Source organism: Phaethon aethereus (genome assembly GCF_964289735.1).
Source record: "Phaethon aethereus genome assembly, chromosome: 1".
NCBI lineage: Eukaryota > Metazoa > Chordata > Aves > Phaethontiformes > Phaethontidae > Phaethon > Phaethon aethereus.
The window spans coordinates 70,004,089-70,030,858 of NC_138575.1; the positions used below are offsets into that span (position 1 = coordinate 70,004,089).

Consider the following 26,770-nt stretch of genomic DNA (forward strand, 5'->3'; position numbering starts at 1 on the left):
TTTTTCCCAGTGACATCAGGGAAGACGGGGTTCCTCAGCACCTCTTAAGTTCAGGCCCTGGAGCATCATTTCCTGCTCTGATCATCAGCTATAAATGTTGATAAATATAAGTGTTTTGCCTTCATTTGAATTGCCCAGAGCTGTAAAATGACCTCTCAAATATAAATCAGTCCAGATATAAACCTCCTCTCCCACTCTTCCCTACACTTCCAGCCCACTCTCCCAGCCCTCCCTTGCACCTCCACCCAAGCCCTTCCCTGTCTCAATTCTTTACCTCCTTCCATGATTTTATATCTAGTTTTCATGAACCCACAAAAATGCTTTTGTAAATAATGCTGTACAGTTTGTAACTGTCATGTAAGCCTGTCATCAGTGCCAGAGTCCGTCTTGCCCTCTCGCACGTTTTAAAATCAACAGAGGAAAGTTAGAGTGAACGGCCCGCCAGTGAGCTATAGGGCCATCTCTGTGTGGGACAAATGTATATTCCTGTAAGATTGCATTTTTATCTAAGGAATGATGTTATTTTAAAATTGCTAATAAATTTCTAAACAATGTTCAGATTTGTTTAATATTGTAAATGTTATTAGAACTCCTTTGACATTCCTCCCTTCTCTCAGCAGCGGCTGAAAAATAAGACAGCTCCCTACAGCTCCTGATTTCCCATCGCCAGTCCCGCTGCCATTCAATGCCCTCTCTCTCATGTATGTAAGGGCCTGCAGAACAGTCTTGGACAGTCACAGCCTGCCCTGTTAAGCAGTAGCTCAGGAAATACAATCACTTTTTGTACTGTTGTCACTGCAGAAATTCTGCCATGTCATGAAGTCCAAAGTGTGACTCATGCACAACCACACGCTTAACATTTTCTCCACGGGATTCTTTTTTACCAAGCGAATGAAGCAAAAAATGAATGCCCAGACTAAATGCAGTGTAATTAGTATGTACATATGCCACAAAGCTAATGGGACAATAATAAGTAATACACCAAGCACTTACTTTTCGATTGAACAAATTTGTTTTACCATGGTTATGAGGCAATTACACTGCAGTGCCAGCTGAGCGCTGTACTTCCTGTCGCAGCACTGTAAATCATGGCGTACTCTGTCCGAGTTCTTTGTTCTAAGATCAGGCAAAATAATGTCTAAAGAAAAAAAAAAGGTTTTTCTACAATTATGTGTGTATATATATTTTTCCCCTGACTTGCACGCAAATGTCAGAACTGCAAGTTTTGCTGCTACTATTAATTAGCGGTGTCTTGAAAAGGTAAAACCCAGGAGGTGATTAAAACCCATGGATGTCATCAGCATGAGGCGTTGGGATGGCAGACCGATAACCTCGTTATATGCAGGCTCAGAATGGCCCTCAGTTAGATCTTTGTCACCACAAAACCACAGGAAACCGCCACGCTCTCGCCTGTCAGCCGAAGCCCAGCAAACGGCTCAGCTTTGCTGAAAAGCTCGCTGAGCTGGAAATGTGGCCCAGCTCCCCCCGGGCCAGGCTATGGCTTTGTGTGAAAACTATGAGGTGAAAACCATAGCAAAAAACGGGTGAAAGACGGTTGTGCGTGTCCTGCAGTGCAAAGAACGGTGTGAAACTCCCGAGTGAAACCTGGGAGACAGCTGAAATGCGGTGAGTGTCAGGAACAAGCAAAACATTTGCACAGCCTGCTGTGCATTGGGCGTGTTTAGAACAGCCCCCCGACAGGAAAAATGCGGTATACACCTATAATGCTTTTTATTGGGTAGTCACAGACTGCCACTGATGTCAGTTTTTAATGCTCACGGTATTTAGTGGGAGCTAGAGGACCGTGCTGGGGAAGATGAGCACACAGACCTTGGGCACCCCTCCGTTTACTCGTGAGAGCAAAGACAAAACCCCTGTCAGAACCGGATTTGGCTCCTTGGCTGCGACCTCAGCCCACCGAGCTGTCTCTAGCAAGGCCACACCTCCGCCAGGAGTCACTCGGGCCTCACAGGAACCTGAAGCGGGGAGGGGAGGCCGCCTCCTGCCCCGACCGCCGGCCCGCGCCTGACGGCCGCACGCCGTCTGGCAGCCCAACCGCCCCAACGGCTACATGCGGCTGGCGGACTCCTGGGCGGGGAGGGCCCTCACGCGGCCTTGCCCCCCGAAGGCCGCGCCCTCCCGAAGGCCCCGCCCCCTGCGGCCGTAGGACCGCCCCGCGGCGGCGGCCCCTCCTCAGGTGAGGGCCGGCACCGCCCCGCGCTCAGGTCGGAGCCCGGAAGCCCCGAGGCTCTGGCGGCGGCGGGGCCATGGCGGGTGCGGGGTTGCGGCTGTTGCCCCTGCTCCTCTTCCTCGTCTTCCTCATCCCGCCCGCCGGCGCGGCCCTGCGGCTGCTGCTGGGCGCCGCGCCGCCCTTCACCTGCTCCCAGCCGGTAAGCGCGGCAGAGTTGGGAGCGTCGGGAGTTTGGTGGCGCCGGCCGGCAGGCAAGCGGCAGGGTCGGACCGGGTAGGGGGTGGGTGGCGTCCCCACGGTGCCCGCAGCGGGCCAGGCCCGGCGGGAGGGCCGGGGAGGCGGGGATTTCCCGCTTCCTGCGGTGTCTCGCGCCGCCGGCGGGCGCTAACCGCCGGGATGACGGGAGGGGAGGTCCCACGCGCGGCCGTTCCCGCGCGGGCCGGGGCCGGGACAGGGACGAGGAGGTGGGGGGCGGCCAAGGTTCGGGTGAGGGAGCGGCTTCCCCGCTGGAGGGGCGAGTGCGGGGGTCAACATGGGCTCGCTCTCCCGGGAAAGTGCTTGCCGGGGGGGAGGGAGGGGGCGCGGTGCCCCCGGCCGCGGCCCAGTCCCGTTCCGCTCCGTCCCGAGCGGGGAGCAACGAGGGCTCTGGGGTGACTCCCCTCCCCGCCGCGGAGCCACCTCGCTGCCAGCCGTGGGCCCGCGTCCGCAGACGGCCCCCGTGGCCAGAGCCTCGGGCGGGGGAGCTCCCCTTCGCGGCGCGAAGCTGGCGGCGAGCGCTGGCCCGAAGCGGCGCCTGGGAGCGGGGGCAGCTCCCGCAGCTGGCGATGGGTGCCCTCGGCCCATCCGAGGCTCCCCTCACCCTTGTGTCACGCGGTGTTGCTCACTTAAGGACCGGTGTTTGTTTTGGTACGGTTTGGAGCCTTGGTTGTGGTTGGTGTGGGCTGTATGTATCAAAGCAACTCCACATAGCGCACAACTGCGTTAACTTAATGTTAAACTAGAATTAGAAATTCTGCGGAATTAGCCTGACCATGTGATGGCTGCCAGGAAACGCCTGTCACCAACATCTGTGAGAGGTCGTGGCTGGGGCTCAGATTTGCTAAAACTGCCTGAAGTTATGGAGCAGGACATGAGTCTTGCTAATCGCTGAGGTTGCCTAATGTCCAAAATGTTTTAACCTGTTCCTTGCAGCTAAGGGGTTTTTAGGAGGAAGCAGGGATTCTCTGCTGAAGGAGTAGGTAAGCAAACATCACATGTACTTGAAATTTTGAAAAGGCGGATTTTGGTTGCCTTTTTTCCCTGTGAAACCAGCCAGACAGGATATACATTGAGAGGTGTAGATGTGGTATCTGTGTAAAAAGTGAACTAACCAACCTGAGCTAACTTTGGCAGCCCAAAAATATGAACTGGTCTCTCTCTCTTGTTGTTTTGGGGGTTTGTTTTGGTTTGGGCTTTTTTTGGTTGGGTGTGGTTTTTTTTTTTCTTTGCCTAATACATGTAAAGAGTGTGTAGAAACCGGAAGAGATCTGGTTTTGCTTTTTATTTCTGTTAACAATTGTGGTGCATGCGTAAACAGGATAATGGGCAGTTATCTTCTAAGCTAGGAAGTTCTATATGTCGTGATGCACTCTCAGCAGCCTAGTGAAAGCAGCTAGTCAGATGTAGCTATAGACATACATAAACCAAAATGTGCCCTTTGGGATGAAAGCTTCTATAATCTTTTCCTGTACACATTTCCTATCCTTTGTATATTCTGCCTCCTTTCCTAATGTCTGACTATATACTTACCCTGGTTTTACCTGACCTCTGTTCTGCTGCCTTCACTCACATTTAAAAATACCCCAAGAAAACAGTTCACTTCTGTGATTTTACTTTAGGCTGGACATTGTGGAGTTACAAAATGCAAGATCTTAGCAAAGCGGAACAAGGACATTACAATATTCCTTAGGCATCTAACATAACCATGGGTGTCCCAAACACTGCTAGTCACACAGAGCTTGAGAGTAATACATTATAGTTTTTGTGAGTTCTTGGATGCTTGGGCTTTGACTGACTGTCTTTCTGGCTGTACCTCTTCTTGGTTGTTTTTTTGGGGGGAATGTGAACCACAGTGAGGTGTTCACCAGTACATCACCAACTTTCACCAAGGAAATGTGTTGCCCTTCACTCTGGGTGTGCTCATAGATCAGTGAATGTGTAAGCCTGTACTTTGGCCTTTTCTTTCAATAAGCCAGTTTCTAAAATGCAGACAGACTTAAGAAAAATGAGTTGGCTTAAGCCCATGAGCAGCCTCTTCAGAAGCAATTGTGAAGCTGCTGACACATATAGGAAAAAGTACCATCAACTGAAGTCATGTCAGTTGAAAACTGTTTCCCCTTCCCTTTCTGTTGGTTGCACTGTTTTCAGAGGATGATTTGGTAACCCTTCCAGTGAGTGACTGCAGTGTGGTTCAAAAGGGAAGCTGTTGCTGAGCTGGGTTGGTGAGACCCACTTCCTTTTTCTAACCCACTACACCCACGCTGCTGTCGCTGAGCTTGGGAGTAGGTCAGGGCAAGCAACAGTGTTTTTTCAGCAAAACTCTCATGTGGCAGAGGCTGTTTTGGAGATGAAGTGGAGGGAAAGTGTCATATCAGTATTGGTAGACACCTGTAAATTGTGAAAGTAAACGCTCGTTAACAGCTCATCTTATTAAAATGCCAACAAATGCTCTTAATGGGCCTTATTCACCACCATTCCATCAAACCTGCTCAGCTCTAAGGCTGAATAGCACAGCTGCAAATCCAGTTCCTTCTAGTAACTATTACCTGAATGTCATCTGCAGGGAGGAGAGCTTCAGGTTTTTTTTTTCTATGCACAGGGGAATAACATCCCACAGCTTAAATACCCATCTGGTTGTTCACCATCAAGTGTTTAATCACAGTGTTCATTCATTGGGCCGTAACAGTTTCATGACATGGCATGCCTCGGTGTCCTGGAGGAATGCAGTGTTTATATAATCTTGCCACCTTTAAGGGGCTGGGTAGATGTATGTAGTTTGGTCTTTTAAATCTATCTTGCCACCTTGATGGATATTCACTAAAAGTCTCTGAAGAAGAATTAATGTAACATCTCTCATGAAGATAAGCGATGGTGATGCCTGTGAGCAAGACTTTTTCCTGGTCCTCCTTTACAAATGTGTTCATTTTGCCTCTGTTATTGAGAGCAGCAACTTCTCTCATTCACCTCTGTGGCATCTTTTTGCTGTGTAGGACATTGCCATAAACCATGGTCACAGTGCTGCTAAAATATTTCTGGACTTCTTGGCATAAAAAGGGTTAGTGATCAAAACTACCAAAATATGATAAAGAAAACTTTAAAACTGATTTTTATGAAGAAGCTTCAACTTTTGAATTTTGATTTGATTTTGCTGAGAACTTCTATGAGGGAAGATAAAAACCTTAGAAACTATAGAGAAAAATGCTTAAAAACTAAAAAGTTTTGTCAAAGATGATTGTTTCCTACCAGCCTTAAACATACCATCTTTCAGCAGTTATTTCTGTAATGTGTTCATGTCCTATTCATCTCTGCTTCTTTTAACTGAGGAATCAGGAAAGGGAAACAGTGGTAAACTTCAAATTGACCAAGCCTCAGAAGATAAACGTAGAATGGCTCATAGGTGAGAGGGAGATTTTGGAAAGCTGGAGGTCTTCCTGTTCAGCAGCCGCTTTTTAAAGGAAAACTGGATGCTTGCCCAGCTCATGGCATTTTCTTGCTATTTACCACAACATCCTGCTGGGAAATCTTGGCCTCCTATTAATTTAATTGAATTGTTATGACATGGTGCTGTTAATCAGTCTCCCTTTTTTTTTTTTTTCAGATTCATATGATTCTTCACAGCATATGGTCTGTTCTTTCTTGAGGTCAAAAGCAAGAAAAATCTTGGAAAAAAGAGTGAAAGAAACAGTTGCTTAGCTTTCTGTGAAAATATGGCAAGTAATCATGAAGAGTTGACTGAGCCTGTCCTCTTCTGCTGATAATAGTTTCAAGCATCACCTCACAATCATCTTTCTCATTTATGCCTCCCATGTCTGTAGCTTTGCTTGTTGGGCCTGAAAGGCAATAGGAAGCTGGTGAGAACATCTCAATTTAAGCCCCTTCTTCTATAATAATGTGCAGAGCATGGTACCTGGCTGTGGGCTCCGTCTTCAGCTTTTCTGCAGATCTCATTTTCCTTCTCCTCCCATTTGTCTGCTTGTCTGTTGTGCATGGACTGATACATGTCTCGGTTCTGTCAATGCGTCTTACTTGCTGCTAGCTTTATGTGAGGGGCAGAAACAATAATCGCTGTAATTTTATTTCTATTGTATCTTCTAAATTTGTGCTTGCTCAAGTAGGGAAACTGGGTTAAGTACTTCTGCTGACCACGGCTTTGTTAATGCACTCTGAATGAGCCAGTACATCAGATCAGGTTTTGGGTTGGTTGGACCTTTACAAGGGAACTCTGGTGCTGAGGAGGTAGCCAGTGCAAATTTGGAAGTAGTTGACATTTTACTGTGAAACTGAATTGTCTCTTTAATTGCTTCCTGACTTTTGGATGTCATTCTCTGGAGTTACACTTTCTTAGTATAAAAGTGTGCTGTCAGCTGCAGAATCAGCTGCAGCCCTGTCCAGTTCACCTGGGCAGTATCCAAAAAGGAGATGAGGGTTTTCGTGGTGACTGCTTTCTAGGTATCCTTTGGGGTGGTTATATCTCTACCTGCATTGTGGCTTTATCTTCTTTTTCTGTTATCTTTGCTTCCTTATGCCAATAGCAAGGACTTCCTGGCTGCATGAATTGTTCTTCTGGGCATTTTGGGCTGTTAGGTCATCCCCATAGTGCTTTGGGGACTGGGAAGGGAGTGGACCAACAACTGAGTTGGTGCAGGCTGCTGTGTGGTGGGAGAATCCTTCCCCCCTCTTGTGGTAAACCTACTACATTCTTGACTAGCTGGTAGCAGCTTAAAACACTCCAACATACTCAGCTACACAAAAAAAAAGTTACTGGCACAGTAGGTAAACAGGCTAGTGTGGGGTAGGGAAAAAAATATAGGTAGCCTCTTAAAAATCCTGAGGGGGCGGGGATGGTGACGGTGACATACCAGAAAAACTGTTTTTGTTTGTCCCAGTAGAAACCCAGTGTTGAAAAGTAAGAGGTATCTTAATTGTCAGGTTTCAGTTCTGAATCCTCATCAACTGACTGATTCCTGATTAAGCTCTCGGCTTTTCAATTAATGTCAGAAGGGGCACAGCCTCATTGACGCTAGAAACATCATTGCAAATGCTTTACCTGGGACAATAGAGCTGGAGGAAAAGAGAATCCATTTATATGCTGTGCTAGTTCAATATTCATGTTGATCATAAAACAAAAAGGGGAAATGCAGCACTCCCTCATTTAACCATGTCTTACCTGTTGTTAAACAGAAACACCAGCACTCAAATGAAAGCAGATGTTGCTGCTCTTCAGGTGAATAATGCCTTATAATTTATCTAAGGGCTTTTTTGTGGTGCAATTTACAATAATTACCTATAACTGCAACAGCACAAGGACAAAATGACTGAATAGTAAGTGATAGTTCTAACAGAAGTCATTAAATTACAAAAAAAGCCCCTATGGTTAGTAGCCAGTTACTTTTGTTGCCTGTTGTGGGCTCACCCCAGACAGCAGTTCAGCCCCACACAGATGCTCACTCTTTCTCCTCAGTGGGATGGGGAAATAATTGGAAGGGCGAAAGCAGGAAAACTTGTGGATTGAGGTAAAGACAGTTTAATAGGTAAAGCAAAAGCCCTGCATGCAAGCAAAGCGAAATAAGGAATTGATTTCCATCAGCAGGCAGATATTTAGCCATCCTCAGGAAAGCAGGGCTTCACCACATGTAACAGTTACTTGGGAAGACAAATGCCATAATTCTGAATGTCCCCCCTTCCTCCTTCTTCTGCCAGCTTTAATTGCTGAGCACAATGTCATACGGTCTGGGGTATCCCTTTAGTTGGTTGAGGTCAGCTGTCCTGGCTATGTCCCCTCCCAAATTCTTGTGTACTCCCAGCCTACTTGCTTGTGGGGAGCAGTGTAAGAAACATATAAGGCCTTGATGCTTTGTAAACACAGTTCAGTAATAACTAAAACATACCTGTTATCAACACTTTTGGTCACAAATCCAAAACACACACCATACCAGCTGCTGTGAAGAAAATTAACTCCATCCCAGCCAAAACCACTGCACCTGTTTATGCAAGGGGCATTGTCAGGCTAAATGATTTACTGAAGAAAGTCTGATTAAGCATTTGAAGTGTTAGGAGTAATTTTTTCATAGCGTAATCTTCTTTTCCATACTGGTAGTTAGAATTTACATGGTTCTTTTTTTCAGTAATTATAGTTTAGCTGGTTTTAGTTTGATTTAATCAGCATTTGCTTGCTTGCTTTCTAGGTTTTTTCCATTATCAAAGAATTTGGGTTGTGGATGCTATGTAGGCATGTTTGCAGGAAACCTGATTTAGGAGGTACAAAGTTGTAATAACATTTATATTACCTATACTTGTAACCAGTTTTTCTTAAGTCCAGCAAGATCTAAATACTGCATTAGAGGATTTGTTTGTACATTTGTCTGCAATAATTAGGTGCAGTATAACTGTGAAAGTACAGTTCAGACTAAATTGTATTTATATTCAAATTATCAAGTTGATTTTTCTAGTTCTGCCTGGTTTGAACTTTTGAGCACAACAAAAATAGTGAAAAGTACCTCTTACATGTCCTTACGTATTGACATTAAGGTCATAGATTTATCTTGGTTATGTTAGAACACCTCTGCCCCACGCAGGGCACCGCTACACAGCATTTGGGACTGTTCATCCCAAGACTCCCATTGAGCAAGACCCTGTTTGAGTGTTTCCAGAGTTGTTAGTGCCACAACCTACCAGTGAGGCTGAGGATCCAACAGTGAGTTGATAACTTGGAAAAGATCCAGAGCAAATATAAGAGGGAAGGCAGGTGGTTTCTGCAGGTGAGCTGCTAGCACCTGGGGGCTGGGGGAGAAAGGAAGAGAACAGTGGGAGAATGGCAAAGAAAGGTTAAATGTGTCACTGTTTATCCCTGTTCCCGCCTCATTTATAAAAGAAACTGATTAACATTGAAAAGTAGCCAGAATATTTTTTTCTGATTCTGGGATGTTGCCTTAGTCCTAACTTAATGCACCAAAGATTAATTAATTTTGAAAAATGTAACATTGCTAGCTGATTGATAGGAAAACAATTCTCCCCCAAAGTTCAGTTCTTAGGCAAAGTGTTGTATAGATTTGTGTATATTTAGAAGTTCAGGGTGTCAATTAGGCAGATTCTTTCCTTTGAACTGACTGAAATGTTTCCTAAACAATAATAAAGTTGGTCAATATTACACAACTTGAGTGTTACACTGAATCTTTTTCAATATATCTATATCTTGGGTTCATTTGTAGTACTGCTTATTGGAGTGTGGATGTGTTTCTTGTGAAGGGCGTCTGAAGACTGGATTTAATACCTGTGTATTGTTTTGATTTGTGGGGGAAAAAAAAGCCTGCAAATCTCTTCCAGGTTTTCAACTTATAAGCATGATGAGCTTAATGCCGAATCTGCCTGCTTTCACTCAAGGTTTGTAGGAACACAGATACGCTAGCTGAAATGTGAGCATTAATGTCAGAAGTATTTTTTTGATAGTCGGTAGAACTCTGCCTGTGTTTAAAATCAGTGGCTCAGCATAGCTTGTATGATACCTGATTTAACCAATTGCTTATACTTTGTATTTCCTTGAAATATTAAAAAGCTTATTAATTGATGTGATGTTTTGCTTTCATCAGGATGTAGTTCTGTCTTGTTACAAGCAGACAAAAGCAAAGGCTTTTCACTGCAGTGAAAGAGCAGCGCCCACCTTCCTCCTCACGCCTGGTAGTTCCTTCCCAGCCTCTCCCGTACAAGCAGGAGCAGAGGTGCGGAAGGGCAGAAGATCTGGTTCACAGTTGACCTCCCTTCCTCTCACTGAGTTATTTACAGGCTGTAGCCAGGTTCCCACTGGTCTTGCACATCCTTGTCCCAGCACAGGGCAGGCAGCAGTGTAAGTGAATCATAGGATCTTAGGGTTGGAAGGGACCTTTAAAGGTCATCTAGTCCAACACCCCTGCAGTAAGCAGGGACATCTTCCACTAGATCAGGTTGCTCAGAGCCCCATCCAGCCTGACCTTGAATGTTTCCAGGGATGGGGCATCTGCCACCTCTATGGGCAACCTGTGCCAGTGTTTCACCACCCTCATTGTGAAAAGTTTCTTCCTTATGTCTAGTCTAGACCTAACCTCTTTTAATTTAAAACCATTACCCCTTGTCCTATTGCAACAAGCCTTGCTAAAAAGTCTGTCTCCCTCTTTCTTTTATAAGCCCTCTTTAAGTACTGGAAGGCTGCAATAAGGTCTCCCAGGAGCCTTCTCTTCTCCAGGCTGAACAAGCCCAACTCTCTCAGCCTGTCCTCATAGGAGAGGTGTTCCATCCCTCTGATCATTTTGGTGGCCCTCCTCTGGATCCTCTCCAACAGGTCTGTGTCTTTCCTGTGCTTGAGGCCTCCAGAGCTGGATGCAGGACTCCAGGTATGGTCTCACCAGAGGGGAGTGTGAGGGGAGGTTTAGGGCTGTGTCTCTGGCAGTGATGGTGTCTAATGCCCACTTAGTGTCTGTGAAACTTCAGCTTTCCATGCCACCCTGGAGGGCATGTTCACTACTGTGAGTAGTGTGAGTGACTGAGTGGCTGCGTGGTGCTTAGTTGCTGACTGGGGCTAATCCATGACAACTACTGAAAAGGCACAGCTGGCTTTTTCAAGCATCCATCCCTGAAAATGTAAATACAACTTTGGATAGCCATGGCTACACCACATGAATAAGCTAAGCCCCAAATACACTTGGAGATAACCTCTCTGCAACTTGTTAAGGTCAAAAACCCCGCTGCCTTGCCTCCTCCACTGGAATGAATTATGTTGTGGCAATAGTGTGACAGTAATATCCACCTTTATATGTCAAGGCATAGGAAATAAGTGGGAGGAAACCTAGCCCTCATGTTGATTTACTAAGTCAGTGAAAGCTTCAGACATCCTTATTGCTAGGATTTTGCATCACATAAATGAAGCAAGCTTGCATGCTTTTTCCTGGTGACTATGGGGTCTTCCAGTGTAAATAAAACATACCTGGGGCAAACCAGGCACAGCCCACATAATTTCTGGTTGCTTCCCTATATTCTGGACATCTTTCTTTATCCTTAATATGAAAGAGTCTAATTCTGATTTTTTTTTTTCCTTCATGGTTTGCCTCTCAAATATATTTCTAGGAAGTAAAATCACCATATCTTACTTGCAAGCCTTACTAAATGTTGTCTTTTTCCTTCCCTGCCTCTTGTGAGGCATCACGAAAAAACCCAGCCATAACTGATGCAGCTTTTCTGTTCAAGCAATACAGCACTGTTCATCACCGCGTGCTGCTAGTCATTTATCAAATTTAAGTTTTTAGAGTGTCATTGCATAGTGGTTTTGAACCCAAATGTAAGATGAAGGGGATGCCCTGCAGCAGCAGGCACTATGTAACCCAGTACTTCAGTAGCAAGCCTAGCTGCAGAGAGCTCATGCTTCCAGTCAGATGGGCTTAGACCGTGCAAGTATTACCAGCGAGATCAGTGCTGGGTAGCAGTAACTTAAAGCAATGGTGTTTAAAAAAAACATACCCATCTACTTCAAGCAGTCTTTCATGTCACACTGGTTTCTGTTTTCACAGTCCTGGATTTTGGAAGGTTTTCACAGTCCTGTATTTTTGCCTCTCCAATTTCTTTCCATAATTGCGACTGCTACTGTCACATATGCAGTTCAGGTGTGCGCAGATTTCGTACCCTGTGTCCTTTGGTTTTCTGATTAACAACTTTGTGCAATGTTTCCTGACGGTTAATCCTTCCAGTTTGTATGTGTCGCTATTCACTGAACTGTTTTCTTCCTGCCCCTCTCCTGGCACCAAGCAGAAGCAAATTACTGTCAATCCTGTTTCTATTCTGAGAGTAATATTCTTATTTCTTTCCCCCCACAGGATTTAAACTGCCTTGTAAGAAACAGTAAGTCATTTTTTTCTTCATTGCTGGTTTCTCATCAGATCATGCTTTTTTTTTAAACTGGCTTCATACAGCAAGTTCTTCATGCTAGAATCAGAGACACATAAAGTCAAGCACTGCTATCATGCGTTGCTTTGGGATTTTTTGTTTTGACCCATAAGCAGCTCCAGCTAAAAGAAGAATGGGAAATTAAGTCTTTTGGGGGGGGCGGGGGGAACACAACCCAACTTGTTTAGTTTTTATTTAAAGCTGTGATGGTCAATTTTTAAAGAAATGGGAATTTTAGGGCAAGTTGGTTAGTAAATGTTCATTATAAGCTATTATATCTATGATAGTAATTGATGAAAAATTAATGTATGAACTAGAATTAAAAGAGGGGCATAAAGGGGTACAGCTGAGAGCAATTTAATGTAAATTATTGAGCATAAAGTCCAATGCATTAACTCAATGGTCTTAAAGTTCTTTTCTAACCTAAGTGTTTCTATGATTTGGAAAGGGAAGCTAGAGTTATTATTGGATGTATCAGGTGTAAGGGGTCAAGTCTTAGCAATGGCACACATCTGAAACACTTTAGTATAATTATGAGTAATGTTCTTTAAAAAAGGAGAATGTTCTGCATTTGTCTGTTTGGTACATGGAGGCATCTGGATGGCACTGCGGAACTCCTTGGCCTTTCTTTGCAGTCGTTGTTCTAAGCAGGCTCATTTCTGCCTCAGTGCCCAACCCTGTATCGTACAGGCACACGTATTTTTGTAGCCAAGCTTGGCATGCCAGATCAGGGAGATGACTATGCTGAAAATAATCAGATTTTAAACTTTTTTGGCAGGAGAAGGATTGGGTGGGATCGGATTGGATCATATTTCCCACTGGCAGATGGCCGTTGGAATACAGCTTGACAACACGGCTAAGCCAAACTGCAGCTCCGCCATTAAAATGCTGCCTTATTTGAATATTTGGTTTAAATTCTGCCTTATGGTTCTTGTTATGTTTTTCTGCTCTAGGGGAAAGATCTTTTTAGTGCTTAGTACCCTCTTTTCTGAAAGGTACTTTAATCTTATCAGGTTTTCTATAGATATTTTTTGGTAGAATGAGCATTTCAGGATTGTGTGATTACTTCCTAAGCCTAAAACCATGCTTTCACGAGAAGGGATAGTGCCCACTTTCTGCTGTTCCCATCACTGACACAGCAAAAAAGGCCACAAGGGTACTTCGGGGGGCCTGACAATGCATTGTGCAACGGCACACTACTGGGAGAAGGTGCTGCTCCCACCTATGTCCCTGCGAGTGGCCGGCTGAGCGCTCCCACTGCTTCCCTCTCGGCACAGTGCCAGCGCTGGTAGGCCTGCGGGCTGAGCGGCTGCTTTCAGCTCTGCCTGATGGAGTAGCCCACCAAGGAAATGGGGAAATCTTTGCTTGGCAGGGCATTTTTATGAACCCAATCATCGCAGAGCCCTGTGATTGTTTGAAGTCATGCAAGAGAGTAAGTGGAAAATGTAGCCAAGAGAGCGGCCTTTCATTAACAGTGTGAATTTCTGTCGGCTGAAAGTGGTAGCAAAACATGTTTTGCTTTTGGAGAGTCCAACCTACAAATTTATTCTCTTATTTCTCTTACTGTTTTCTTTTCAATGTTACAGTGGTTTAATGTGGATGCAAAAAGTAGCTAAGGAATCTATTGATATATCTTAAAATATTAAATATATATATATAAAAATATAGTAAACATATCTTTTTTGGTATATTCAGTGATCACACTAGCCTATTCATATGATTCATAGATTGCATGACACAGCTCATGTTCAATAGTTTTTCTGCTAGTTTTTCAGCAGTGCTGTTATAAATAAATACAGTTAAATTTACAATTCTCATTAGGTAAATATGGCATACACTTCATGTGCTTAGATTTATTTTACAGTGTGTCAATAAGTGTTTTGTCTGAATGGGTCCAGTATACAAAGTGACTCAAATCTGGTTTTATTGACAGTTCTGCCTCGTGCCCGCCCCCCCCCAGCCCCAGGCTGACAGTTACCATATGCTCTATCATCAGTTATTTTATATTCTATATTGTTGATATTTTTTAGAAAAATGCATAGCATTGGGCCTATGCTTACCCCCACAGAGCTATTTAAAACTGTCAAACAGTAATGATTTCCCACTTGCAACTCCTCCTTGATTTGTCAGCCTAGTTCTTCCTGTGTTTGTGCTTCACTGATATTCAGCAGACCTATTTTTAATATGCTCTGATAAGTCAAATGTCTTAGAAAAGTCTAAGTAGATCATGTCTGTTTAATGCCTGTCATACCTGATTTCATTTTCTGATGAGATTACAGGACCAGTTTTCCCGAACATTGTATTGACTAGCATAAATTATTTTTCTATCTAGAGAGCTCATTAGTTTACGAAATGCATAACAAGCAGTAGTTGGAAGATAAATTCAGATGTGTATTTAAATTAGAAGGCATTTTTTAAACAGAAAGTAATTAACTATTGGAACAATTTCCCTGGCTATCTGACAGACATTCTATCATTGGAAGGCTAGAAATTAGTAATAGCCTTCTAACATAGGTCTGTTTCAGCAGGGAAGTGTGGACTTGCTGCATGAGATACTTAGTAAACCTGTTTAACCTGACTATGTTGATTGTGATAGTTACTTTAAGGAAGAGAGGAAGTGCAAGTTACTAGAATGAGTTCAGAATAAATACAGGCAATTTATAAAGTACTTGCATGGTGAAAACTGCCTTTCTGAACTGTGAAACAGTCTGTCCCCCAGTTTTGCCTTCTGGGTAACCCTGAGCCAAAGGATAGACCATAATGGCAATTAAGCAGAGCTTCCTCAGCCCCATTCTAAATGGTGATTTTCATTTGCTGGACAGGTACCTGCATGGAGGCAAGCTGGCTGCAGGTTCCCGTTTGGACTCCTTCTGCTCCAAGCAGTCTTCATGTCTCTTCTGATGTTTTCCGTCAGATGGATGGAAAGCTGCTCCCTGTGCTTCGGATAGAGTGGAAAGTGGCCACTGATGGTAAGTGGTGGTTGTTTTAGTGTGAACGTGGAGCAGAGGAACTAGATGTGATCTAGTAAGGATAGGGAGGAGAAGTATGACTTGAAGTCTTTCACTGATCTAGTCATGAAAGCAGAGCTTTGAAATTTGGGGGTTTGGCTGCTTCATTTTGTTTGTTTTGGAGGATAATGTTTGATTTTTCACGATGACTGAATCGGGCCTTTGGGTGTGCTGGGTATTCAAGAGTTTAAGAAGTTTCCACTAGTATGGGATAATGATATTTAAAATGGGACAGGCAGATAAAAATAGAATCAAGTGGCCCACACCTTTACCACGGTAGTGAGGGGAGAAAAGAAGCTTGCGCTGTAAGCATTGCCGTTTCAAGGCATAGTAATGACTGCAGCAGTCTCACACAGGGGAATTACATCTATCAACTGAACAAATGAGAATTAATTCGAGAGAGCACAAATAAATTATGTGCTATTAACTCAGTGCAAGTTCCTCAAATTGTCTTATTGCTGGAGCCTAAATGAGTACCAATAAGTCAACTTTTCTCACTCTCCAAATATCTTTGATTGTTTGTACATGTTTCCCTTGCATGCCTTGTTCATGGTTTTGCACTGATGCAAGACAGAATCAAACATGTTCATTTCTTCCTTCTGCAGTGCCAGTGTCTGAGGGCTGTATAGAGTTGTTATCTCAGTATAACTGTAGTAGTGTAAAAGCAGGTGTGACTCGGGTAACCCATCATTTTGTGTAGCTATGGTTATAAACTTTCTCATTGGGATTGTCTGTACCAAAATAAAAGCCTAAACTGCCTGAAACAGCCTTGAGAGGCAGAGCTAAATGCAACACTGAATCTGTGGAACTGCCAGGGTGTTTGGAAGAATGAATTTGCCTTCTACTCTGCCCCTTAGTTTGCACAGATGAAGCTCTTGCCATGCAGGACAACCTTTAAGCTGAAAGTGGTGTTAGTCAACCCTGCACACTCACTTCTTTCATGACCATTTATCTTTGTGTTGGGATTCCCAGTGCTTCAAAGGAATAAGACTGTGACAAGACTAGGCACAGTGGTAATCTCTGTGGGGGCTGCAATGTCTACACATGTAGATGATGGAAAAAGACAGACATCTCTCTCTGTCCCTGTGCTTGCAGCTAGCATCCGGTATCTCCAAGGGGCAGAGCTGGCTGTGATGCAAGTGAACAGGAATCAACAGATTTGTGCCCAGTTTGACTTTCAGAACAACTTGACACTTCAGGTCCGTCCTGATGGAGGCCGGGTGAGTGCAAAGGGCTCTAAATTACTTTTTCTAGTCCATGGGTTTGTTTCTGCTTTCACTGTCACACAGCAAAGTTATCAGTTAAAAAGTATAGACTGGTTAGAAGAGTAGATGAAACAATCGAGATATTTGGCTTATGATCTACTGTCGTTTCCAGGTTTTTTTACACTTCTTGTAACCATGTACAAGCTGCTTGCTTATCTTAATTTCTCTTTCGCTATTCCCATCCTTCAGGTGTTAAGAATTACTGCTTTCGGTGCTTAGCACATGTCATTCATTGTTCTAGCTGTTGCTTAAAGCAAGTAATTGTAGGAGGTTTTTGCATTCTGCTTGATATTTGTAGCCTTTTTAACTCAACTCTTCCTTTTACTTCCACTTCTCTCTTGTACTCTCTTGCTGTGGAGGAAAGCACCAACCTTCAGGGTGGTCCTTCAGCTTACACTCAGCCTAGGAAACTAATCGGAAAAATGCTGAGCATCCACAGATCCCTTTTATGAATGATAGGAATCTGAAGTTTGTTGCTTACCACGCAGAATTTGGCCATAGTTAGCTTACCATCTGGAGCCAGTGCCTCTCCCAGAATTTGTACAGCACTGCTGATGTGGAAAACAGCATAGATTTAAGAAAATATGTATGGAATGGCCAGGTACAGAACTATATAAGTGCAATTCTAAATGCTTAGCACTTGCACAGCACTGCAAGATTCATACTAGACTAAAATTCCAGTCTCGACTGCATATTTTAGCCTAATCTCCTTTCAGTTCAGAATGTAATTTAGTGGAAACCCCACACAGTTGTTTGAGCTGATACAACAGTCTTATGCCAAAGATACCAAGAAATAACTGTACTTTTTTTAGTTCCAAACAAGAATTTGGGACAGACCAAGGGACTGGTGCATTTAATGCACTTGAATTCCTTTTTTTTCTTTTTTTTTATAGTCAAGCTTCAGAAGAAGGGTTGTATGGGATGAGGGAACACCATGGAACAGGACCAAGTCAGCTGTTAATTTCAGGACCTTTATAGAACAACTTTCTTGTTTTAAGTCCTTGTGAATGTATTTTGGTTTTCAGTGGAATTTCACTTTTGACCGTTTTGAAGTGGAACCTGGCCAAACTTACCAAGTGACTGTCTACCACCTGCCCAAACTGGGTGTAGCTGGAGACTACAATTGCAAGTCCATGTCTTTCACAATGCCTGGTAAGAGATGCTCTAGTTCACTTAGGCCTTGGACTTAGGAATCCAGTTTGTGGACCTGTGGGATGGTTGGGGTTTTTTTTCCAGACCAGATACATGAACTGTGAGCACATTTGGCAATAGGGCGGCAGTATTATAAAAACCTGTCGTCCTTGCTGAATACTGCTGTTTAGAAAGTCCATGGTGCTCGCCTTATCTACAGTACCCTTGTGGTACATATCCAAAATGCATGTGTCATTTGTGCTACAAGTCACCATCCTTGTTTCTGGGATCCCATGTCCAGAAGCTTGTCAAATCTCTGCTTGGAATAAGGTGCATGTGGAAGAACTAGTCTGTGATGACCAGACCCTTTGATTCTAGCTGACTGTAGTTCCTATGCGGAAGATGCTGCTATAAAAAAATTCATATGCTTTCTAGAAAGCTGGACAAAGCCTTGGACTTGGGCCGCTGAGTTCTGAGAAATTGCATTTGTAGCTTGTTAAGAATTCTGCTACAGCTATGGCTAAAAAGGAATTCATAATTAACTGTGAAAGCTAAGTATAGCTAAGTATAGGAGTATAGGTGCTCCTCTGAGGGGCTGTTTGAAGATAAGTTACATCTCCTGAATCTTGTTGCTGATATGTTCACCAGTGGAACAGGCACAAAGATATTTCATCTACATGAATGGGGCTGCAGAGTAATCTTTCATGCTCTCTGCAGGCTATTGCTGCTGCTTTTACTTAATTTTAAATCTTCCAAAGTTGCCTCTCTGCTTCCAGATCAGGAGGAGTAAAGTTTGGCTTCTAATATTAAATTTTAGATGTGTAAAGTTTGATTTCAAAAGCACAGTTAGGCATAACTTACCAAAAAACTTGATAGAGCTGAGTGCCTGACCTTTTCTTGTGTATGTGAAAATTTTACTGCAACTAAAAAGAATTTGCTTTGTTTTCCCTGAAGATGCTGCACATCTGCAGGGCCCTCTGGCTGGACTGTCTGGTTTATAAATATTTGGCACTCAATACAGCTTGAAAACTGGTTCATAATTTTCTTAACTTGCTTGTAGTCATCACAATGACTTTATAAAATGGCTAAGTATGTAGCATGTCAGTCAACGTGAGCTGGAAAAGAAGAAGGGGCACTTGTTTTTCAGCCATCTTATCCTTTCTTATGCTTGGTCATACAGAGAACTTCCTGGCTTTTATCCTCCACTCTTCAGAAACTTAATGCATTGTGTAGAGCTCAGCACCTGCAGGGAGCTTTGCTGATTACAGTTTGTGTGAATTATAGGGCCACTGCAAATTTTCCAACTTTTAAAGTTGGAAATTTAAGATATGTAATGTTTTCTTTCAACTGTTTAAGCAGGGAGTTGTTCCTTTTCCTTTGTGTCCAAACCCTGGGGGAGAAACATAGGCTGAGACTTGTAAATCCCACGTTGCTAAATGTTGCTAAATGTTAAATATGTAACTCTGCATTTGACTCTGGGGAAAAAAGTCCCAAAGAGCAGGGCCAATCTGCTAAATGAAGCAAAGAGAATTATAAATGTGGAAGAGTGTTTTGGGATCAAGAAAGATTCCAGTTTCCTAGTTTTCCTGGGGCAAAATGCTTTTGGAGAAATCTATTTCTGTGGGTGTTCTCAAGGTCCAGAGATCAATATGAAGTTTTAATTCCTCTATGACCCTCTCTGCACAAGTCTTACATTAGCAAGGATTGTCAAATATTACTGTTGTAGTAAGTATTACATGGTTTCAGTCTTTTCTTATTAATTATCTCTGTCCTGGGAAGAAAAAAAAAAAAAAACACAAACACCATAACATCACTGGAGGGGCCAGTTTATACATTGGAAACCAATATTATTCTGCTGCAGAATTCTGCTACTGCTTTGGAAGAAAAATCTCTACTCATCAAGGAGGGCTTAGTTAGGTGTCTGGCTTCTGATAAGAAAATGGGGTTTTTTTTCTAAATGGAAATACAATGTTTCTGACTAGTCACTGATGGTCTTTCTTGCAGACTGCAAAGATTCTCTAATGAAAAGAACCATCCCATGTATAAAGACAGGTAAACATTTTTCTGCTTGAGTCATGTAGACCTGGGTGCTTTTTTGAAATATTTCTGACAGTTGAGAAACTTGGGAATATCTCCACTACTTCCAGGCAGTTTGTGGGAGCCCAGGATCCAAGGTAAAAGTCTAGATGATACAACTCTGCTTGTGAGCTTTAACCCATGGATGGAGTCAGCCCGATACCAAATTCATGTGGCCAGTTTCCTGAATGAGAAGAAGTGTAAAATGATCACACGTGATTTCACTGAGGTAATTACCTTCCTAAATTATATCCTCTGTTGTAATTTAGACAAACATTTCTTTAACGGTTGCTAAACAAGGACTTGCATTGTAGGAGACATAAGAAATGCACTTGTACAGCAAATTTCAAGGAATTATTTTCACAGATTTTTAATTAGCTTTGGAAAGGGGAACTTTATTTCAGAAATTTGCTGGATAAAGGATTGAAAACAGGTTTTATAATGCACAGAACAATCTGTAAACATCTGCAAAAAAACCCCAAATTTTATATTTAACTATCTGGGCTTTATTACCTTTGTCAGGCCAATGGCCTGGGGGACAAGACTAAATAAATCAGCCAAAATTGAGGTGCAGAGTTTCAATAAATCACTGAAGTAGTTTATCAAATGTGATGGTGGGGTGGGGGCGGAGTGTTTTTTAGATCAAGAATTTTTTAGATCAAGAATGAGTGGTTTTGTAAAAATGTTTCAAACAGACTGAGAATCAATTCCTGTAGGTCTTACAGCCTGTGTGGTTGAGAAGCTCAGAGTAGACCAAGAGTATCTTCTGACATAAGAAATGTTCCCCTTCAGGCATCTGAGGGAGGAGAAATACTGAATATTTGGTACCAGTCCCACCATTCCTTGGGGCAGGGCCGATATATTGGCATTCAGTTTGCTTAATCTTTCCAGTCCTTCCACGCTTGAAACCCTTCATACTGCATGCACGAGTATGTATTAAGTTATTACTGACACAGCTGGTGTAGTATTTCCCTGGCAAAGAGGAACGTACCTCATTTTGGAGTATGTATCTGCTAATCATTGTAAAGAGTATATTTATATTATCATGATATTGATTATATACAGCAGGTAACGAGGACAACTTATTTGTCTGTTCTATTGTTGACAGCTTTTTTTAATTTAACAAGGAAGCTTGTTAATGTTTACACATTAGATAACTGAAGACATTTACATTGTTAAGAAACTGTAAGTTTAACACATCTGAGGTTATACAATGTACATCCTTAACTGTTTCCTGTTACCTGTGCAGCCTTAGCCTGCTGTCTTAATTGTATTACCATGTCTGTCACACAGGATACTTGCAGTGATGGTGGCCATACCATTTATCCATTTTGTTCTCTATGGGCTTCTTGTTCTGAAAAAAAAAAAAGTTTCTGCTTCTTTTGGACCGCTCCATAGTCTCATGTCAACTCCTTTTCTTTTTTCCTGCTTTCATTCCATTTTCTTCCTTCGCTTATAACTTGCATCCGATTTCTGCAGAGTGGACTGCAACAGCAAGTGAATGTCACAATCAAAATCGAGAAGAACATAAGAGCTTGCTGCAACTACAAAATACAGGTAGGGTCTCACTGTGTCTTTCTTTCACCAACGAGGAATGTTACGGGGTTTTGCACAGTGTTTTGTTCTGAGGTTGGCTAATCCCTAATTACCTGTATCGGGGAAATAATGATTATGGCTGAAAGAACAACTTTTTTTTATATAGGTATTCTCTGCAGACAGAGCAGAGAATACCTTAGTATAGGGTTACCAAGCCAGAGACTACGGAGTGGGAATGGCAGGTATGCAACCTCAGGAGCTCACTGCCTTCTTAAGTTATAAGTGTAAGAATTCTTGATCTTGTTTTCTGAAGGGAAATGGGAATTCTGTGTCCCTGTGCTAAAATATAGGGAATGTAGAGGCAGGGGGAAAGTTAAGTGAGGGGAAAAAAATTGCTTTTAAGACTAGCTTATGTTTTCTGAATTTATTTCAACTGCAGATTCAGCCATTCTTTGCGAACTGTGGCACAGACTGTCTGAGACACTCTGCTTTCATCCCATGTTCACCAGCTCCAAGTGAGGACTGCTTTTCCGTAAATTAGATTCCCATTGTCTTACAGATGAGAGCTGAATTTTTAATGTAACTCTTGTCTTTTGCAGGTACAGACCCATCAGGTAAGGAGTTCTTCCAATACCCTGAAACTTTTTTTGCTGCTGTCTTCCTGTCATATAGAATAACAAATGATCCTCTCTGGGAATGTCCCCTTGTAACACTGAGTTCAGAATGAATTGTGTTAAGAGTTACTTCACCATGATTTCATGAGGCAAGTATTTGTATGCAGTGTGAACCTTAAAGAGCAATTTTTTTAGAGATACTTCACTTGCATAAAATCCTTTGAGAAACAGTTTTGACAAGAAGAGTCTTAATATAAAATACTTTCTGTCACTTTGCTCAGTGTTAAAAAATTTGCATAATATAAAGCAGCTTTTGGAGAGAATAGCTTGCATATATTCATTTTTATGAACATCAAGATAAATCATGTGCATAATGATTTGACATCTTTTTTTGGCTGCAACAACACCTGTAAGGAGCTAGTTTGCCCAAGATTTAAAAAGAAAAAAACACCTGCAGATTGGAGGAAAAAAAAACCCAACACATTACCCAAAATGATGAATTTTTTTTTTTTTAAGATAGATTACATGAACTGTCAGGACATGGGCAGCATGCCTGTCAAAGCTGGATAAACATTGCTGTTTAGAGGAAGGTTATTGATCTGTGTTTCCAGTGTACTGCACATATGGTTCTTTTGTGGAGCAAGTTTATGGTGTAGAGCATCATCATGAAGGCAGGAATTTGTTTTGAGAAGTGACTGTGGTATGTTGTGTTGTAAGGGGGAAGTGCTGGACTACCTGTGGTTTTGGGCAGAGCCGGGGTCCTTCTCCCTTGGCCCCTGCTGCTCAAGAAACTCCAGTTCTTTGGTGAAACTCTATTTGTGTAAAGCAGTGTGTGAGTGCTATTTTTGTACTGCAGGTGATATGATTATATGGCTCTACTGGTGTATCACTGGGATCTGTGTGTTACTGGTGGGATCAGTCATAGCAGGTGTGATTTGTATGACCAAAAAACGAGCAGGTAAGACTCATACCAGCTAGGAAGAAAAGATTCAATGCTAAAACTATATTTTTCCTAGTTCTGTACCTATTCCTATTGCTGTTTTCTTCCTTGCTGTTCTGATGTCTTGCCACTGAGATAATGTCTATGTAAGCACCTTCTGTTTTACATCATGGGACTTCTAACATCCTAATACCATCCACATAGTTAAGTAAAGCCTTCCATGGGTTATACTGTGTTTTCATAGTGCTTCAGAGCTCTTGAGAGGGAAAAAGGAACTTTGTAGTTCAGCCTTGTTTCCTGCAGATTGCTACAGATATCTTTTCCATTTATTTTTCTCCTTCATTGCATAAGAGTTTTGCACGGCAGAAGCTTCCTGTTTGTCTGTATTGTAGTCTTTACCCTGCACCCCAAAGTCTCTACAAAATTAATTTTTATATTATTTTGAGCTTAAATAATCTTTTCCAGTTAAGATGGAAGAAGGAAACAGGACACAGAGGTTGACATTGAGTCGGTTGGAAAATTGGGTACTTGAGGACTAATTCCTAGTCTTTTGTGCTGCAACTATGAGGGAGTTATACAGGGAAACTCTGCAACTCACTGGGCTTTTTTTTTACCTGAGAGAAGTAATAGGAAATCTATTGGAAAATTCTTAACATTGAACTTCTCTATGAGGTGTAGCTAGGGACATTTTAGTTGCCTCAAGAAAAAGCTTTCTTTAAAAAAGCTTCCTTTCCTTAAGGAGAGGTAGCAGAACAGTTGGAGGTTCTGTACTTTTTGAGGCTGGCCAGATGTGGGGAAGATGAAGAAAATTGGATTTGAGTGCATTCCTTCTCTCAAAGGAAAAAATGTAGTGAAGTACATAGCAAAATTTGCTATAGAAGTCTTTACTAATTTAGGATATTTTTTATTACGCTTCTCCTTCCCCATGGTTTTATCCCTGCACAGTTAAAGATTTTCTTTGTTTTTTTAACTTAATCTTTGGAACGTGTTTTCAGAACTGACAGTGACTTTATCTCTCTTCCAGGACAGCAGCGAAGAAAATGCAACCACAATAATTTGCAAACTGGTAAGATGTCTTGCCTGTGTTTTGTCAAGCGCATGTAATGCATTCTGGAAGTCTCACACAGTTGACCAGGAGGGGCTTGCATAGGCTTTACTGCTCTATAGGTGCTTCTCAAAACCAAAAGGTAGCTTTAGAATCTTCCTGTTTAGCTAAAAGAACTTTGTAACATCCAATAGCCTTGGACAGAGAATATGGAAGTTGAAATGCCATATTTGGCAGATGGGAGACAATTGCCTTGTACAGTGGTGAGGCTTTTGACTCAGCTGAGGCTGTACTGGCAAAAGAACCTTTGCTAATCAACTAAGCCATAGCAATAGAAGATTGTTTTGGGGTGGATGCACTCAGCTCTCCAGCAGAGAATATAGCTACATTTGCAAGCCTCTTGAAGCTGGTGTATTATTTTTGTGTGGTGAAATTCCATGAACCACCTGGATGCTATTAAATCACAGCTCCGCTGTCTGGACTTTCATATTAAACTTATATAATGAGATGTTGTCTGCATATGTTGCCAAAATAGCTTCAAAACTGGTAGCTGCTAGAACCTTTTGTTAGTATTATCTTGTGTTGATTGCTGGTGACTTGCACCATTACGATTTTGGGAATGTGGCTGGGATGAATATTTTTCTGTCTTTCAGCAGCACCATATACCAACCTTCCTCTGCCACCCTTGAAGCCCCGAAAGGTTTGGATTGTGTACTCTGCTGATCACCTGCTGTATGTGGATGTGGTGCTGAAGTTTGCCGAGTTTCTGATGACAGTCTGTGGCACTGCTGTAGCCTTAGATCTGCTAGAAGATCATCAGATCTCAGAGTTAGGGCCGTTACCCTGGCTCACTCGACAGAAGAAGGAAATGGAAGACCTATCTTCAAAGATCATTGTCTTATGTTCACGGGGCACCCAGGCCAAATGGCAGGCCATGCTTGGGAGCAAGCCTGTGTGTCTCAAGCAAGATCAGCAAAAGCCAATGGGAGACCTGTTCACCCCAGCCTTGAATTTGATCCTGCCAGATTTCAAGAAGCCAGCCTGTTTTGGAATGTATATAGTCTGCTATTTTGAGGGGATAAGTAGTGAGAAAGATATACCTGATCTGTTCAATGTCACGTCAAGGTACCAACTGATGGACAAGTTTGAGGATATTTATTTTCGGATTCAGGATTTGGAGAAGTTTGAACCTGGGCGCATCCGTCGAATCCAGGAAATCACAGCTGAAAACTATGTAGATACCCCTAGTGGGAGGAAATTGAAAGAGGCAGTTCAAAAGTTCAAGAACTGGCAGACTGAGCACCCAGACTGGTTTGAGAGTGAAACCATCTGCTTAAATAATGATGAAGAGTTGCAGTCCCTAAACAGAGAGAGCCAAGTGGATTCACTAAGTGAACCAGGTGGAATTGTGAAACACCAGCTGCACCTGCGGGAGCCTGACCCTAACTGCTGTTATGTCATCAACCTCCACATGCATGAAGGTGAAAGTAGAGCCTGTAAACTGCAGCCTCAACTTAATCCATGTGGGGATCCAACTTCTCAGACTATGGTCCTTCCTATGGATGAGGCTCCTCTAGTTCAGGTAGTGGAGCCAGTCTCTTCCATGGAAGATAGAAATATACTTGGTCATCGTGTGCTGAGTAATGAGGACTGTATGGAAGAAGTTCCTCTTCTGGAGACAAGCTTTCCAATGAGGAATAACATAATCTTCCATGATGACTCTGAAGTTTCAGCGACAGATGACCAGAGTCCTGCAAGTCTCTCGGGTGAACTGAGACACCATCTGAATGGACTCATGTACTCTCTTTATCAGCAGAGCGTCATTCCTTCAGAGCCATCTTTCTGCCGAGAAGAGGCTGACAAGCAACACCAGTTGGTCTTCGATGACCAATGCAAAGACCAAAGACAGTCAGTGCAGTCAGATCAGGGCTACATCTCTAGGTGTTCTCCTCTGCCTCCTGATGACCTTGTGGAGGAGGAGGAGGAGGAAGAAGAGGAAGAGGTGGATCAGGAAAAACACGCAGTCTTTCATGAACTCTCTCCAGAGGTCTTGAACAGTCTAAAGAGCCTCCAGCAGCAGCTGTTTTTCCAGGACATTCAGCGGAGCTCTGACTGGGGGTATCCAGCTGAGGTGATGGACATTGGCCAGTCTTTGGAGGACTGTTAGGTTCTGTCTGGGGCCTGCTCCATTTGAAATGCAGGGATGGAAGGTGGTACCATGCACAGTGCTGAAACTGCATTTCCAACACCGTCCTTGTATTATAAATGACTTACTGGTAGGATCTTCCTGTCTGCTTCTAGGAGGTTGGATTGCCCAGCAGACTGGTAATGTTGCTTCCAATCTCTGTGGAGAGAAGCAATGACTATTAGCCACCCCTGTGAAAGAACAGGCTGTAGTTCTGTTCCTTGGGGAAACATACTACATTGAGTCCTCGCTGATGGATGACAGAAAAATTATTGTGGCTCATCCACTTGTGCCTTCAAAATGCCATACAGCTGTACTGGTTCTATTGCACTGGATAAAAGTCATGGCCAGGGTTTTTTAGAAAACAGATGTAGACAAGATGGCAAAATTTGCGTTGCCATTTTAATACACATTTTAAATATTCTGTTGTAAATACTGTGTTAAATGTGTGCCTTAAACTTCAGCTAGGTTAGGGCTGTTTCTACCTGGTTGATACATGTATCTGGAGATTTTTTCATTTGCCACTAATTTATTGATTTGCAACTGCATTTCCATGGCTGTTCAGAAATTAAGTGGAGTAACTGAGCAGTAAGTGGGATCAACTTTTAGGAGTCT

General features: G+C 42.8%; 1 protein-coding gene across 1 annotated transcript; it reads left to right on the plus strand.

Moving 5' to 3' along the window:
- Window positions 1-2,267: 2,267 nt before the first annotated feature.
- IL17RA (interleukin 17 receptor A) lies at window positions 2,268-26,137 on the plus strand (the record flags this gene model as incomplete). The annotated part of the gene is made up of 12 exons (XM_081997953.1): window positions 2,268-2,390; window positions 12,286-12,310; window positions 15,178-15,324; window positions 16,459-16,583; window positions 17,654-17,780; window positions 19,764-19,811; window positions 19,907-20,064; window positions 21,315-21,392; window positions 21,811-21,886; window positions 21,971-21,985; window positions 22,842-22,943; window positions 24,624-26,137. 12 exons carry the CDS (start codon window positions 2,268-2,270, stop codon window positions 26,135-26,137), a joined length of 2,538 nt encoding a protein of 845 aa, XP_081854079.1.
- Window positions 26,138-26,770: the final 633 nt, after the last annotated feature.